This window comes from Urocampus carinirostris, chromosome 8, assembly GCF_059441175.1.
Source record: "Urocampus carinirostris isolate Australia breed hairy pipefish chromosome 8, RoL_Ucar_1.0, whole genome shotgun sequence".
Taxonomy (NCBI): Eukaryota; Metazoa; Chordata; class Actinopteri; order Syngnathiformes; family Syngnathidae; genus Urocampus; species Urocampus carinirostris.
The window spans coordinates 5,385,801-5,402,372 of NC_142356.1; the positions used below are offsets into that span (position 1 = coordinate 5,385,801).

General features: G+C 40.1%; 1 protein-coding gene across 1 annotated transcript in view; it reads right to left on the minus strand.

Moving 5' to 3' along the window:
* Positions 1-2,238: 2,238 nt before the first annotated feature.
* The window catches only part of tacr3a (tachykinin receptor 3a), a 46,374-nt gene continuing 32,040 nt past the window's right edge, over positions 2,239-16,572 (minus strand). Inside the window, exons 4-5 of the mRNA XM_088341410.1 lie at positions 7,332-7,528; positions 2,239-4,610 (exon numbers count right to left, since the gene is read on the minus strand). Of these exons, the coding sequence (XP_088197536.1) occupies positions 4,292-4,610; positions 7,332-7,528 (516 nt within the window). The 3' untranslated portion in view covers positions 2,239-4,291. The remainder of the gene's footprint in view (positions 4,611-7,331; positions 7,529-16,572) is intronic.

Sequence of the window (16,572 nt, forward strand, 5' to 3'; positions counted from 1 at the left end):
CTGTTTTTCAGGGCAAGCCTTTTTCGACCCCTGACTCCCGCCTGTCCCCTTTTTGCTCCTGTTTGTCTCCCGCTACCACCCATTTTGATCCCGACCACGCTTGCTCTCCCATCCCGACTTACGACTAGTTGTCCGCGCCTGACACCGCCATCGCTTGCTACGGAAGATCCACTTCCGTATTCGGATCACAATCCGAGTACGAGAGCGCCTTGTTTCCCGCGCCCAGCGAACACCGGATCGTGGGCGCAACCCTTCCTCTCTCTTTCTCTAAAACTTGTGGTAAACGTCACGCAAGTGGGTCCTGTTTCTGTACTGGTCCTCAAAGGTTTACTACTAATTTAGGGAGCAGGCACCATCTTTTTTTTTATTTTGAGTACCCTTGATATCAACCAGAATAATAGTATACAATTTGCAGCTTTTCAACACCATATACTTGATTAAATTGACCTTAGAGAACAGTTTCACAATTATTAGGTGAAACAGGAATTCTAGCCACCACCTATTTGTTCAAGCCCCTGATATTGATTATAATAATCATTCAGAATTTGCAGTGTTTTATAGATCGTGATAAAGAAGATATACTGTAGGACCTCGCTACTTTGTGGTTCGACGTTCGCGGCTTCAGAGCTTCGCGGTCTGTAATGGTTAAAAAAAAAAAAAAATTCTGTTTAATTTATTTATTTATTTATTTATTTTTTGAAGGGGCGTCGCTACTTTGCAGATTTTCACTTTTTGCGGGAATCCCCTTCGGCCGACGACCCTAGCACGGCGCGCCGTTCTCGTTTTTCGGCGCGCGGTTTCGGTGCGGCTTCCGCTTCACCGCCTCCCTAACCCCACAGGTCCCCCCTACCCTTTTCCCCCGCGGCCGCCCGTCCGTCGGCCGGAGCCATCCAGGGCCTTGTAGCGCCATGTAGAGCCATCGCGGCCCGGGCGGGAGACGCCGGGCGCCGGTGTTGTGCCCAAATCTGACTCCTGTACAAAATCCTCCCCCCCTCGCGTGAACGCGCATTCTGCTGCGCTTCCGACAGGCCGGCCTCCGCGCCGAGCGCCCGACCCGCTCGGCTTGTCGCAGTGTCATGCGTATCGCGCCCGAAAGTATCCGCGCCGCGGGTTAGGGGCTCGCTCGCGAAAGCGACCGAACGGCACCCGCGGTGCGGCGCAAGTATAAACCCTGTTGTGAATTTGTCTCCGATCGTCCCAGGTGTATAAAATCGCCCAGCTGTACGACTCTTAGCGGTGGATCACTCGGCTCGTGCGTTGATGAAGAACGCAGCTAGCTGCGAGAACTAATGTGGTTTGCAGCTGCGATTGGCTGGCAACCAGTTCAGGGTGTCCCCTGCCCACTGCCCGGAGATGGCTGGGATGGGCCCCAGCCCCCCCGCGACCTTAATAAGGATAAGCGGTGCAGATAATGAGATGAGATGATATATTTTCTTTTTTTCTTTTTTTTTTTGAAGGGTCGTCGCTACTTCGCAGATTTTCACTTTTTGCGGGTGGTTTTGTTCCCCATTAACCGGGTCTAAAAAATAATAATTAAAAAAAATATATATATTTTTTTAAGGTGCGCTGCCGCTACTTCGCAGATTTTCACTTATAGCGGGTGGTTTTGGTCCCCATTAACCGCGATAACCGGGGTCTTACTGTAATGACGAGCAAAAGCAATAAAATATGTGAAGAAACTGTTTAATAATTATTTTGGGCCAGCAGGTACTCTAGCACCATCATTTTTTGATTTCAACCATAATAATGATTCACAATGTGCAGGGTTTTCGACACCTTAAAGGGACAGCGTGTATTATTTTTTGCCTCAGGTACAAAAAACTTTTATTCGGTAATAAAAAGAAATCATTGAATCTAATACGGGGCAAAAATACATTAACGATCATACCAATGTTATTTTTTATGTTAAAAAAAATCATCGGTTGAGAATTTTGTACGTCTTTTACATAGTGAAATCCCTTCCTAATAGTCCCTGCTATGTTTGTCCGTCATCTTGCTGCTACACTGTACTCTGTGGCACTGGTTTTCATTCGCATTAGACAATAAAGTGCCATCTAGTTGTCAAATATTACACACTGGGGCTTTATAATGTCTTTAACAGATCTCAGTAAAACTTTTGATAATTATTTTCGCAAGTGGAGACTCCAGCGTCACCTGCTGTCTATATGTGCACACACACACTATTATTTATAGTTGCACTGTTTTTTGGACAGATTTCCCTTTATTCAAGTTTTTTAGAGTAGGATGAAGAATGTACAATAAAAAGTTGGAAAAATATGCTTTGGTAAAAAAAAATAATGACATGAAGTTATAATAAAACATATTTTGTGTAATTAACATGGTATAACATACGATACACTTTACAGAATTCACACTGAATACCGAAGGTAATACGATACTATATTATGTTCACCAATGTATATAGATTCAATCTTAAAATATAAATGAATTTTGGATAAGCAACAGTGATTTTTGTACTCCATTTTTGAAATGCCAAAAAAACACAGTACAGATTTCCCACAAAACACACATTACTGTATATGCAAACAAAACATACAAATTACATTTGACATCAATACAATAAACATCGAAAGTCACATTCTGGTGCGTATACGATCAAAAGTCTATAAACATTCAATATACAACAAAATTCTGGTTAATACTATGTTTATATATTAAAGGGCTTGAGCAAATCTTTTTATTTCTTGCATTATTAATAATGTGTTTTTTAGCTTTAACTGCGAAAACAAAACAAAAAGTGAATGCAGAAAGGCCAAAACAAAAACAACTGCTTCGTGCAAACATATTTTTTTATATTTAAATATTAGGTTGTTTAATTTTTTATAATAAAAGAAAAATAAAAGGTCCTAAAAACTTCTTATTTACATGTAAAGAGAACGGACTGATTATAACTCCAACAGTAATGACTTGACAATCTTTTTTTCTGACAAACACCGTACACACAAATACATTTTACAGTTATGAGATTCTTCTTATAATTATTTAATTTTCTACAAATGGAACAAATTTATGTGACATGACTTTACTCCCTAGTCTTGAAAATAAATAAAAAAATCAGTAGACCCCCGGGTTAGGATATTAATGCTTTCCAAACATTATACTCACAAAAATGAAATGATGTTACTTGTGTGTGAATAAATAACATTTTAAATCTAAAAGCAGGATGACATTTCATTTAATTTTGGTTGGACATGACTTGAGCTGGTATTGCGGAGTTAGTGGGTGGATGCAGAGGGGGGGGGTCAGATTAAATTAGAAAAGGAAATGTAACACTGCATACACCTAACACTGCAAAGTTTGGGTACATAAATTAGCACCACGGCGGCTGGGTGGAAAGTGCGCAGATTCAGGGTTCAAGTCCAGCTACCGCAGCCTCCCCGTGTGGAGTTTGCATGTTCTCCCTGTTTTTGCTTGTGTGGGTTTCCTTCCTGTCAGGATAATTGGCCGCTGCAAATTGTCTCAAGGTGTGAATGAGCGAGTGAGTTGTCTGTCTCTGTGTGCCCTGTGATTGGCTGGAAACCAGTTCAAGGCCCACTGCCAGATGATGGCTGAAATGGGCTCCAGCACCCCCGCGACCCTACTGAGGATAAGCGGCGCAGATAATTGATGGGTACATAAAATAATATGTTGTATATTTTTCTCTATTTCCTTTTTCCTTTGTTTCTTTCTTTTCTTTTTTCTGGCTTTTTTCTAAATTTTTCCTTCTTTTTTTCTCTTCCTTTTGTTTCTTTTTTTCTCAGCTTTTCACGACTTTTTAATTTTGGTATTTTTTTTGTTTTGTTCTATTCCCCCCTTCTTTTAAGTCATTTTGTGCATAATTTTACATAATATTTGGTCATGTTGGGATGAAAGAAGCAAAAACAACCTGAAGAGCTGTTTAGGACCCAAAAAAGCCGGTTCTTTAAGTGAGCCGAAGAAGCCGGTTCTCGACATACTCTACTAACTTTACTCAACTTCGTTTGACTTCAAAATACCGCATTTAGGACACAACGTCAGGGGAACCCGTGTATTTTTACCTTTATGCACTGTAACTTTGACTTAAGTTGCTTCTTAATGAGTAATTTTGAGCCCTCATTTTTGTGCGCTGGCTCGATTTTCTTGTGCGCTGAGAATGTGCGAGCAGTGCGCAATTGCGCACGCGCGCAGCTTAGAGGGAACACTGCTTGTGATTAAGGGCTATACCAATAAACATGGCATGGCTGAAAAAACATTGTAAAGTGAAAACATCATAACCCAGGGACACCATAACCTGTATACTCAACATAACCATTCATGAAAATTGCTCCGTGTGAGTATTCGTCACAACGCCATTTTGATTTTTGACGCTTCCCGCGCAGCTAGCAACGGTGGCTTGGCGGGACGTAGCGTAGCTCCTCTTCCTGGACGACAAGGACCACTTCCTACCTGCGGCGTCCCCGTCGGCGTTAGGGTCATAAATCACAACTTGCGTGTCCATCCTGGACAACGTATACATGCTGCTGCTCTGCCGGGTCGGGTGCTGGCGGGTAGAATGCAGCTCCAAAACGTCGTAGCTCGACAACTTTATAAACGGGCACCAGCGGAACGCTCGCTTGAAACCGGCACGGAACCTGGAGAGAAGAATTAGCATCAGGAATGCAAAGAGATGCTAATGCCAATGGCGGCGGTGATTTATGCTAATGTATTCCACGGTCAATGACTCTGGTGAGGTTTCCAAGAGGCTTAAATTGTTTAGTGTGTCCCCTAAAAAGGTTTGCGCTAGTCTATTGATTTTTTATGCAAAGACTTGGCTGGCTTTTTCGCTGTCAGCAAACTTAAATGAAGACAAATTTGAGTAGGGAGGTTAGCTTAGCGCTACGGTTGTCAATCAATGTGGGGGTGGAAACGGGATCGGGTTAGGGTATTTATTTACGTATTTATTTGAAAAATGTGTAGTGTATTTACAGACACCTCAAAACCAAAAATAATTGCCAGAAATTTGCTGGTAGCGCACTTTATAAAATGGAAAAAGTGGTAAATAAAATTGGAAATGCATAATTACAATGAAATGCTACTTCATATGGTGACCATTTAGTTTTGGCGCCCTATAGTCCGGTGCGCCTTGTATATGAAAACATATTACACAAAAAACCATTTTTGAAAGTGTGCCCCCGAGTTAAAATGAGTTTGACACCCCTGGTTTAGACCATAACAATTATTAAGGGTTAAAAACACATGTATCTCAGAGTGCCGTTCAAGGACCTTGGAATTCCTCTCCCGAAAAAACAAGCTGGCATGCTGTGATACGTATGTAAATAACTTATGACACAAATGACAGTTTGTATAAAAGGCAAAGGATAAATTATTGGCTTTGGCGGCGGTCTTGGCTCAGCTGAGTGCCCTTCGACTTTCCGGGTCGATGCCTGCTGGCATTCCCTGCGTACATAACACACTCGGCCCTCCGCGCGTTCTATTACTTATTGAAATGCACGATTAAGGAATCTTCAAAACATGTCATGTGATATTTGAGTAAAGCAAGTATGTTAGGTCATGCAATTTAATACAGGAGACACCCGGTATACGGCAGCTAGCATAAAGTTTTCATGTTACAATGTCGAATGTTTTTTTGCCCCTCATTGTGACATTTTCACTACTATACAAGATCAACTTTCTCATGCCCAAAAACTTAAAAATGTGCAGTGTTTGTTACTTCTCTAAGATGCCTGTCTGCTATTGGTCAATGTCATTTCAAATGCTTGTCTGCAATTGGTTTGTGTCACAGCATCATGAAGATGCTGATAAGCTTTTGGCTGAACTCCCTCCCACAAAGTCCTCTTAGTTCAGTTCAGGATTTTGTGTCATAAAATATAGACTAGAATATATCAGTCATTGCCAGGTTGCTGCAGTTTCCTTTAATCCTCGAGGAACGATGACAAGCGAATGCAATTTGGTCTATCACCATAGCAACCACCAATGCGCGCTCATTCATCTTCTCCACAATAAACCTTGAGTAACGTTACGCGAGTGGGTTCTGCTTACTGTTTCCTGTCCTGGTCTTGACAATTCTGCGGTATATAAGGCACGCTGGATTAAAAGGCACAATTTCATATTTCTGGCCAATTAGGGTTTCTTTTTTTCATAGATCAGGAAAATACGGTAATTAATTTTGACGGCTGTACTAGTTGATAATGATCGACAGCTGTACTAGACATTTCCCCGATGATTTTCTTTTAAGAAATGGATGTGCATAAGTTGCCTTTTTTAGCCTGCAGCTTAAAATTTGGTGCGGCTGGTACTAAAACCAAGTTGAATTTCTAAATTTGCGTACATTTGAAACAGGTGCGCCCCGTCGTCCAGAATTTATGTTATACAGTGGAACCTCGGTTCTCGAGCATAATCCGTTCCAGAACCCTGTTCAAAAACCGATTTGTTCGATCACCGAAATCATTTTTCCCATTTAAAATAATGTAAATCGTTTTAATCCGTTCCAACACGCTGAATGTTTACCTTGAATGTTTAACGTAAACATAAAGCTAACCCAGGCTAATCGTACGTTCGCGTTATCGTAATCTTCCGTACGAAAGATTACGCTAACATGAACGCGTAAAAATAAGAAAATCAGGTCGTTTACAAGTCATTTAGCACCCGGGTCTCCACAACAAGTGGTGAGCGGTTCATTGGAAAGGGGGCTCCGTTCCAACACCCTGAATGTTGGGCTCCGTTCCAACACCCTGAATGTTTACTTTGAATGTTTAACGTAAACATAAAGCTAACCCAGGCTAATCGTACGTTCGCGCTATCGTAATCTTCCGTACGAAAGATTACGCTAACATGAACGTGTAAAAATTTAAAAAAAGATAAAGAAAAGAATTATGAATAGGATTTCTTACCTTTGTGGTGGTCAGCAGAAGGCGCAGGCAAGATCAGACACTCGCACACCTCCTTCATATTTTGCTATTATTTTTTTCTTAAATGCAATAGTTGTACGCACTACTTTTCTTTTTTCAACTGTAGCAACTTTGCTTATGACTTTCTTCAAATTCATAATTAGGGACTAAAACACTTCCTACACCTATATTAAAAGCGAAAACAAAACGAAGCACTTACGCACGCGATGACAGTCGGTCACGAAAAGAGCGATCTACACTCCGATTTTTTGACCGAACAGAGAAGCAAGAATTACTCTAAATTTTTGGTCGGACTCCGATTCGTTCGAACTGAGAGGCGTTCGAAAACCGAGGTTCCACTGTATGCTATTCTGTTTTTTTAACGTTTGTATTTGCGACACTGATGATTCCCAATAGATTCATGTCATATCCTATGGAGATCATTCGATATGAATTGGTTCTGACCTGCTGTTGAGGCAGCAGTAGATGATGGGATTGTACATGGTGGAGCTCATGGCCAGCCACAGCACGGTCAGATAAACTTGCTGTATGGATTTCCACTTCATGAGTCGCTTGTTGAGGCCCGTCGTGATGAAGTAAATGTGATACGGCAGCCAGCAGAGAGCGAAGGTCACCAGGACGATGATCATCATCTTCACCACCTGATGTTCGATCAGAAGGATTTATATAGGGTCGGAAAACTTCAATGCATTAATAAAAATGTTTTCCCTGTTTTATTTTAAAAAAGATATATCTAAATACACATGAAAATTAGAAGTTAAAGAAAAAAATCAATGTGGAGGAGCAAAACTGCCCTCTTAAAAAAAATAAAAATAATGATATATGGCAGCATGGCGGCGCAGTGGTTAGCGTATGTGCGGCACAGTTCATGTCATGGGAACCTCCTGCGTGGGTTCAAATCCAGCTCCAGACTTCCTGTGCGGGGTTTGTATGTTCTCTCCGTGCTTGCGTGGGTTTCCTCCGGGCACTCCGGTTTCCTCCCACATTCCAAAAACATGCATTTCACTTGAATTGGCCGGTCCAAATTGTCCCTAGGTGTGAATGGGCGAGTGAGTTGTCTGTCCCCGTGTGCCCGGCGATTGGCTGGCAACCAGTTCAGGGTGTCCCCTGCCCACTGCCTGGTGATGGCTGAGATGGGCTCCAGCCCCCCCGTGACCCTAATGAGGATAAGCGGTACGGCTAATGAGATGAGATGAGATGGCCGGTCCAAATTGTCCCTAGGTGTAAATGAGTGAGTTGTCTGTCCCCGTGTGCCCTGCGATTGGCTGACAACCAGTTCAGGGTGTCCCCTGCCCACTGCCGGATGATTGCTGGGATGGGCTCCAGTACCCCCGCGACCCTACTGAGGATAAGCGGTGCAGCTAATGAGATGAGAGATGAGATATAAACAATATATATATACACACAGGGTTGGGTAGGGTTACTTTAACTTGATTACTTTCAATTACTTTTGGATTACTCCAATACTAAATATGCTAATAAAAGACAAAAGAAACTAAATATTATTAAAATGACTAAATTTTGTGCAGGCATGGGGAGTAACGGAATACATGGAACGGCAAAAATTATGTTGGCAAGCTGTTTGGATTGATTTTCATTTTGTTTCTGTCGCATTTTTTGTCCGTTTTGCCGGAGATCAAAGAGATCAAAGCCAGGAGAGAAAGCTTACCATGTGTTGTGAGTCATCATTTGATTCATATTTAGTTTCTTTTGTCTTTCATTTGCATATTTGGTATTGGAGTCATCCAAAAGTAATTGAAAGTAATCCAGTTAAAGTAACCCTACCCAACCCTGTATATACATATATGTATAGACATACATACATACATCCGTACATACACACATATAAACATCCATACAAACATACAAGACCAGAGCTGCCTGAAAAAAGAAATATGGAAGATTAAATTTACAACATCATACAAATAAATGTTTTCCTTCATTTGCATCGGCTTCGCTACAGTTTAACTGTACGGGTCAGGTGTATTGACATTTCGTTCTGTGTGCATTGTTACAAAGAATGACAATACAAGAAAATTATTATTATTATTATTATTATTCAGAAAAATAGGTAAAATAAATACAAACTATGATTAAAAAACATGAAAAAACATATAAACATGGAAATAAAATGATAATACAAGAAAAGTGTCATGATTACCAATTGGGGGTATCTGATTGGTTCCCTGTGCCTTTTTAAACCCAGTCCTGTCACTCTTCGGTTGTCTGTCCGTCTGCGAACCTCTGTTAATATGAGGCAAGCCTTTTTGACCCTGACTCCCGCCTGTCCCGTTTTTGCTCCCGTTTTTCCACCTGTCCGTTCCTGACCTCCACGTCTGTCTCCGGCTTCGACCTGTTTTTTCAACCAGACTACGTCTGCTATCCTGTTCTGGCTTACGACCCGTTTCTGACCCCGACCATGTTTTTGCTCTCCTGTCCCGGCTATCGATCTGTTTATACGTCCACTTTCGTATTCGGATCACAATCTGATTGCGAAAGCGACTTGCTTCCCGCGTCCAGCGATCACCAGATGGTGGGCGCAGCCTTTCCTCTTTCTTTCAACAAAACTTGTGGTAAACGTTACGCAATTGGGTCCTGATTCCGTTCTGGTCGTGACAAAAAGTAAAAAAATATATATACTTTGATCAAAGATCAAATCTGACAAAATAAACATAATAATATAAAAGAAGCAAAAATAAAGATTGAAAAAAAAGTGGAAAACATGTATAAGATGATATAAATACTAATCTTTCCATTTGTATTATTATTCAGATAAGATATATTAATACACATAAAAAATACAGGTAAATACAAAAAACCTTCGTTGTTTAGAGGACCAAATTTGCCCAATACAAAATGGACAAATAAGTAAACATGGAAAAATGAAATTTTGACATTATTCCTATTTTGTTTTGAGTCATAAAAATCATTTTATTCTCACAAATACAAAATCCACAAAACCACAAAAATAAATCTGAAAAATTAAATCTTTATAATGATATCACGGTTCCCGGATCCCTGAGGCTTCGGTGCACCACATGTATCAGTGTGTCTTGGGCAAGTACAGCCTGTTGCCGCCCATCTCTCTCCATGCCGTTTTTTGGGTAGGGGTTATCACCCCCACATGAAACAAAACTGGTTTCCATGGTTACCAGGAGCAGAAGACGCCTCCTGATCTGACTCAAATACAGCACCTTCATCCTCTGGTCGCTGTTGTTTATCGGTTAAAAGCGACAAACCGGATCTTACTCTCTAATAAACATGAAATTTTGATATATGAAAAATAAAATATTTCCTTTTTTGATATTCAGAAAAATATATATAAATATAAATTGTAATTCTAGACCAGGGGTGTCAAACTCATTTTAACTCAGGGGCCACACGATGGAACAATTATTCTCTCGGGGGCCGCACTAGTCGATTAAGGAGAAAGAAAAAAAGAGAGAAAGAAATAAGAGAAAGAGAGGGAGAAAAAAGAGAGTGTTGGACAAGGAAAGAGAGAAAGGGATAAAGAGAGATAGGGAGAACATGAGAAACAAAAAACATAAAAAGAAATAGTGAGAGATGGGGAAATAAAGAGAGAGAAAGAAAGAAATCCAGAGAGAAATAGAAAGAGAGAAAGAGAGAAGGAAATAAATGAGGAGAGAAAGACAGAAGGGTAGAAAGAGAGAAGGATAGAGAGAGAAAGAGACAGCGAAAGAGTGAGAAAAGGAAAAAAAACGAAGAGAGAGCAAAAGAAGGTAAAAAAACACACAGAGAGAAAGAGACAAAGAGGAACAAAGAAAGAGAAAAAGCAACAGAGAGAGTGAGAGAGATAGAGTGAAGAGGGGAGGAGGAAAGAGAGAAAGAGAGGGGGGTGAGAGAAAGAGAGAGAAAGTACAGTGTCTTTGTGAGAGGCACCTGGCTTTGGCAACATCAAGTGCACATATTTCAACCTGCAGCTCGTTTTTCTCTTGCGCTTCCCTCCAAAGACCACAACTGCCACCTACCCCCCAAATGTGGGGGTGTTTAGCATCACTCCATGTTCACGTGTTAACAAGTTTTCCCTCCCCAGCGTTCAATCTCGCCTTTTGACACTCTGTCGTCAACAATTCTCCTCTCCGGGTCACAAATTTTGGTTGCCTGGCAACAAACTCTTGGTAAATAAGCTAGCTAACGGACAAAAAACAGATGCCGGTGAGTAGCCCCTGAAATGTAAACTCACTTGGATGATATTTTCATTTACTGCAAAAACTCTTAGCTACTGTCCTGTAAAATGTCTACTTGGATTTATGTTCGTTACCTGGAAAAACAATATTTACACAATTTACAAAATGTATGTTTTGATAAGTGAAAAAGGGAAAAACAGGGCGCAGAAATAGATTTTAGGAAAAAAAATTTGGTTGGATATATTGTATTAATCCATTCATCCTTTCTTACTTTCTAAAGCTAATCCTCAGTTGGGTCGCAGCGCTACTTAATTTATTTAAATGGAAAAGAAATCCTTTTTTTTTTTTTAAAAAGAGTTGAAAATACGGCAAAAACTATTTATTTTAAGTATTTTATTTTATTACATTTGTGAATTTTACTTATTTATATTTTAGAGGGAATTTTCAAACCAACAAGAATAACTGACCATGCATATCGAATAATTTTGCTCATTTTAAGATTTTTTTTATATCATTTTATATATTATTAGAAAAAGTGGGAATAATGCAGCACAAACATATAATTTAGCACTTTTTAAAATTATTTTGGTATATTATACATATTTTTATTATTGGGGTATTTTTATCTTAGTACAAATAAAACTCTTAGAAACAAAACATATAATAAATGTCTTCCTCATATCTTTCTTACTCCATCATTTATTTTATTTTCCCTAACTTATTTTAATTATTTTATTTTATTTTTTGTAGTAAATCTAAAATAAGAAATACTGGCTTGTTTTTAAGATGGAATATAATATTTACTTTTCCTCTTTTATTTTGATAAAAACATATTTTTTTATCTTAGTTAAACATTTGAATCACTTAAATATTATCTGCCACAATTCAAAACATTCCCTTTTTCGATACCATTTTTATCTCAGTTGCCAAGGCGCCCAATTGGCCCTGCCCGTGTGGCGCCAGCTGCGGCTCATTTCATTGACAGATTGGCTTTCCGTCTATTTAAGCTCAGGTCTCTCATTTTTCCTTTGTCAGTCGGTCAACAAACCTTTTCCCCGCAAGACGTTGGTTTTGACCCGGTCCTGTCTCCTGTTGGTATTTCCTGTAAGGTATTGTTCCCGTTTATTTTGTCCTGTTTAACATCGGTCTCCAGTTTCGTTCCCGTCTAGTTTGTCCTATTTAATTTCGATATCCTGTTTCATCATCTATGCTGTCTGTCCCGTCCTGTCCGGTATCGTCCCCATCCATCAGATATCTACTCGGGCAATTGGTATCGATCTCGTTGGCCTCTAGCTTCCTATCATTTCACGCCAGACTGCTGCCTACCGTGCATGACTCCCCATTTCCCGTAAAACAAAGCTTGTGTGAATAACGTCATGCGTTTGGGTCCTGATCATTTTTCTGATTCGTGACAATTTTTGGTTTACAAGAAAATACTACAATAAAATATAGCAAAATAAGAAAATGTTAAGGAGCTACATTTTATTTATTTTTGTTGTCAGAGTTATTTTATTTTAATAAAAATATTTATTAAAGTGATAAAAATGAGCTGTCATATTAAAAAAAAGCTATTTTAAAATGTACAAGAAAACTTAAATTTTAAATACAAGAAAATGACCTTAAAATGAAAAAAAAATATTGATTTAAAGATCTAAATGTAAAAGTGTTTTATTTCATCTCATCTCATCTCATCAACTGTACCGCTTATTCTTATTAGGGTCGCGGGGGGGCTGGAGCCCATCCCAGCCATCTCCGGGCAGTGGGCAGGGGACACCCTGAACTGCTTGCCAGCCAATCGCAGAGTGGTTTTTTAATTATTTGTTATTATCATTATATTAAATAGATAGATCATTTCAAACCTATACCTATTTTTTAATAAGTCCTTAATATGTTTGGCCCCGGCAACATCATTTGTTTTTTAAAATTTATAACAAACGGATAGCTCCATTTTCAACGTTTTCCCTTCCCGGACTCACCTGATTCAAATGATCCGGGTGGTAATCAGGCTTTAGCTGATGAGACGATCGCAGAACACTCATGACACACTTGAGTCTCTTTTTTTTCCCCCGCTTTCAGTTTTTATAAATATTAAAGATATTTTGAAAATCAGGATGTGAGCACTCATCTTAACAAGTTACATGAATAATCTGTGGAAGTTGGAAAATGCATGACACTTCAGTATTTTAGATCCTGATGGCAATCATATTTTCACTCCGTCTGAGAACCTCAGTTAACACTAGGCAAGCTTTTTTCGACCCTGACTCCCACCTGTCCCGTTTTTTGCTCCCGTCTGTCCCCCGGCTTCGACCCGTTTTTGATCCTGACCACGTTTACTCTCCCGTCCCGGCTTTTGACATCTTTCGTCCCCAACCACGTTTTCTCTCCTATTCTCGGTTACGACTCGCTTTCCGACCCCAACCACGTTTTTTGCACTCCTGTCCCGGCTACTGACCCATTTTTCTGTCCACGACACCACCATCGCTCGCCACGGAGGATCCTCTTCCGCGTTCGGAGTTGTAGAGCGACCTGCTTCACCAATCACCGAATTGTGGGCGCAACCCTTTCTCTTTCTTCCAGCAAGTGGGTCCTGTCTCCGTTCTGGTCCTGACACAAAGTAATAGAATATATCTTTTTTAAAGTCATGCTTGGAATGAATTCAATTTTCTGTATTTTTTAATTCTGCAATTTTTTAACAAAAGTAACTATTGAAATTAATTGAAAAATAAAATAATATATTTTCCAATGTATATGGTATGATCTATAATTATTTAAAAATGGGAAAACAAGATAATTTTTGTTTACAAATAACTGCTTCGTAGGAGCAATATTATCAACAATTTATTGGCAGATTTAAATTCAAATGTTTATTAAAATAAGTCAAAAAAATTATGCAATATTAATACATTATATTAAAAGGGTTTTCTTTTTTTTTACTAAAAATAACTCTTAGAATGTGTTGTTAAATAAGATGATTAAAAATGTTTGTTACACTGAGTGAAAATTAGCTGCAATACATATAATTTTCTTAACTTAAAATAAATATTGAAATCCATTTATTAAAAAGAGGATATTTAAAAGTAATGCTTAGTGATTTAAAGCAAACCTATCTGTAATTCATTAATATTTTCGTAAATAATTATAATGATTGTGTCAGGACCAGAACGGAGACAGGACCCACTTGCTTCTCTCAGGATTGGAAGAAAGGAAAGGGTTGCACCCGCGATCCGTTGGTCGCTGGGCGCGGGAAGCAGGTCGCTCTGAACGCAGAATTGGGACTTCCGTGGCGAGCGATGGCGGTGTCGAAAACGGAAAAACGGGTCAGTAGCCGGGACGGGAGAGCAAAAACGTGGTCGGGGTCGGAAACGAGTCGTAAGCCAGGAGAGGAGAGTAAACGTGGTCAGGATCAAAAACGGGTCGAAGTTGGGGAACAGACGGGAGCAAAAACAGGTGGGAGTCAGGGTCGAAAAAGGCTTTCCTCGTGTAAACTGAGGTTCGCAGATGGACTGACAGCAGGGGACACATCTGAGTGGATTTAAATAGGGACAGAGAGCCAATCAGAGTCCGAGGCAGTTGGCGCCAAAGGAGCAGGCACAGGTGATTCACCTCGGTAATCATAACAGATTGAAATATATCATAAAAAAGACAATATTAAAAATTAAAATGTGCGGTCCCTTCTCAAGGTTTCTTCATTTTCCTCATGTTGAGGTGTTTGAGTTTTTCCTTGCCCTCATGTAGGTTTTAGATCAGGGGATGGTGGAATAATAGTCTGTGGTTTGCAATAATTTGTGATATGTGCAGCCCAATGAGACTCCTTGTGATTAGGGGCCAAACAAATAAACATGACTTGACGGAGGTTTTTGAGTTTTCCCTTGCCCTCATGTAGGTTTTAGATCAGGGGATGGTTGAATAATAGTCTGTAGTTTGCAATAATTTGTGGTCTGTGCAGCCCATTGAGACTCCTTGTGATTAAGGGCCAAACAAATAAACATGACTTGACGGAGGTTTTTGAGTTTTCCCTTGCCCTCATGTAGGTTTTAGATCAGGGGATGGTGGAATAATAGTCTGTAGTTTGCAATAGTCTGTGGTCTGTGCAGCCATTTGAGACTCCTTGTGATTAAGGGCGTCACAAATAAACATGACTTGAGGTTTTTGAGTTTTTCCTTGCCCTCATGTAGGTTTTAGATCAGGGGATGGTGGAATAATAGTCTGTAGTTTGCAATAGTCTGTGCAGCTCTTTGAGACTCTTTGTGATTAAGGGTGTCACAAATAAACATGACTTGACTTATTTTCCAGATGACACCAAAACAGTATGTTGCAAAAAGCTATTTTATGAATCCGGTGAGATCTAATCTTCCTACCTGCGGCTATCGCATCCATAAAGCGTTCCCGACATGGAGTCCTTCGCTTGACATGATGATTACGGAAACAAAGGTCAGTCGGAGGGACGTAGCCAAGCAAAAATTCTTTCTCTCGCCAGGGTGGTCTATCAAAACAGAGTCACACTCGTCCGTCTCATCATCTTGACGATAGACAGAAGCTCCGACTCGAGTTCCCTATTTCGGATTCCTGCCCAGGGCGTCCATCTTTCAAATGTCAACACGGGGCGTGGCGCTAATTACTTTTTAAATCTCACAGCTCCGAGCTGACCTTTCCCCTTTGAGAGACGTCCTCAGATATATTTCTTTCATCATCAAGGCCGTGTTTATTTTGCGAGGAGAATCAATGAAGAAGAAACTTTAAGGGTCATTCGATGCTCCAGGAGATTGTGACCGTTTTCTTAAAATAAAACAGGGCAGCGTTTGCAAAGTGAAGCAATCACTTGAGAATAGCGAGCAGGGAAGAGGTAGCGAGGATGCTTTGGACCTGAGGTCAATTCCTGACTATAAATGGATGCAATTGCTACGAAATGGTAACAACACCACAGAATGTCACCGTTCGGCGGGCAGGGTTGGGTAGGGTTACTTGAACTGGATTACTTTCAATGACTTTTGGATTACTCCAATACCAAATATGCTAGTAAAAGACAAAATAAACTAAAAATGAATAAAATGACTCAATTTTGTGCAGGCTTGGGGAGTAACGGAATACACGGAACGGAAAAAATGATGTTGGCAAGCTGTTTGGATTTATTTTCATTTTGTTTCTGTCGCATTTTATGTTCGTTTTGCCGGAGATCAAAGTCAGGAGAGAAAGCTTACCACGTGTTGTGAGTCATCTGTCAGGTCCAGCATGGTTGCCGTTGGCACCGGCTGTAGCATATTTTCTAATTTGCGTGCGTGCTTCTTAAGGGCGGGTTTTGGGGATTGCCGGTTGCAGGTTCATTGCATTACTTTGCATTATTCTGTTCTGTTTGACTTGAGGAAACCTGTACTTGCCCGTTCTGAGTAAAAGCCTTTTTTGTGAGTATTCCTAGTCTGAGTTCCTGTTTGCCTGTAAGCCTGTTTTTGTTTTTGTCCCTGAGTGTTGGACGACTTTTATTTCCTTGATAAAAGTAACTGATCGTTAACGCGAATGAGTTCACCCTTCCTGCCTCCTGC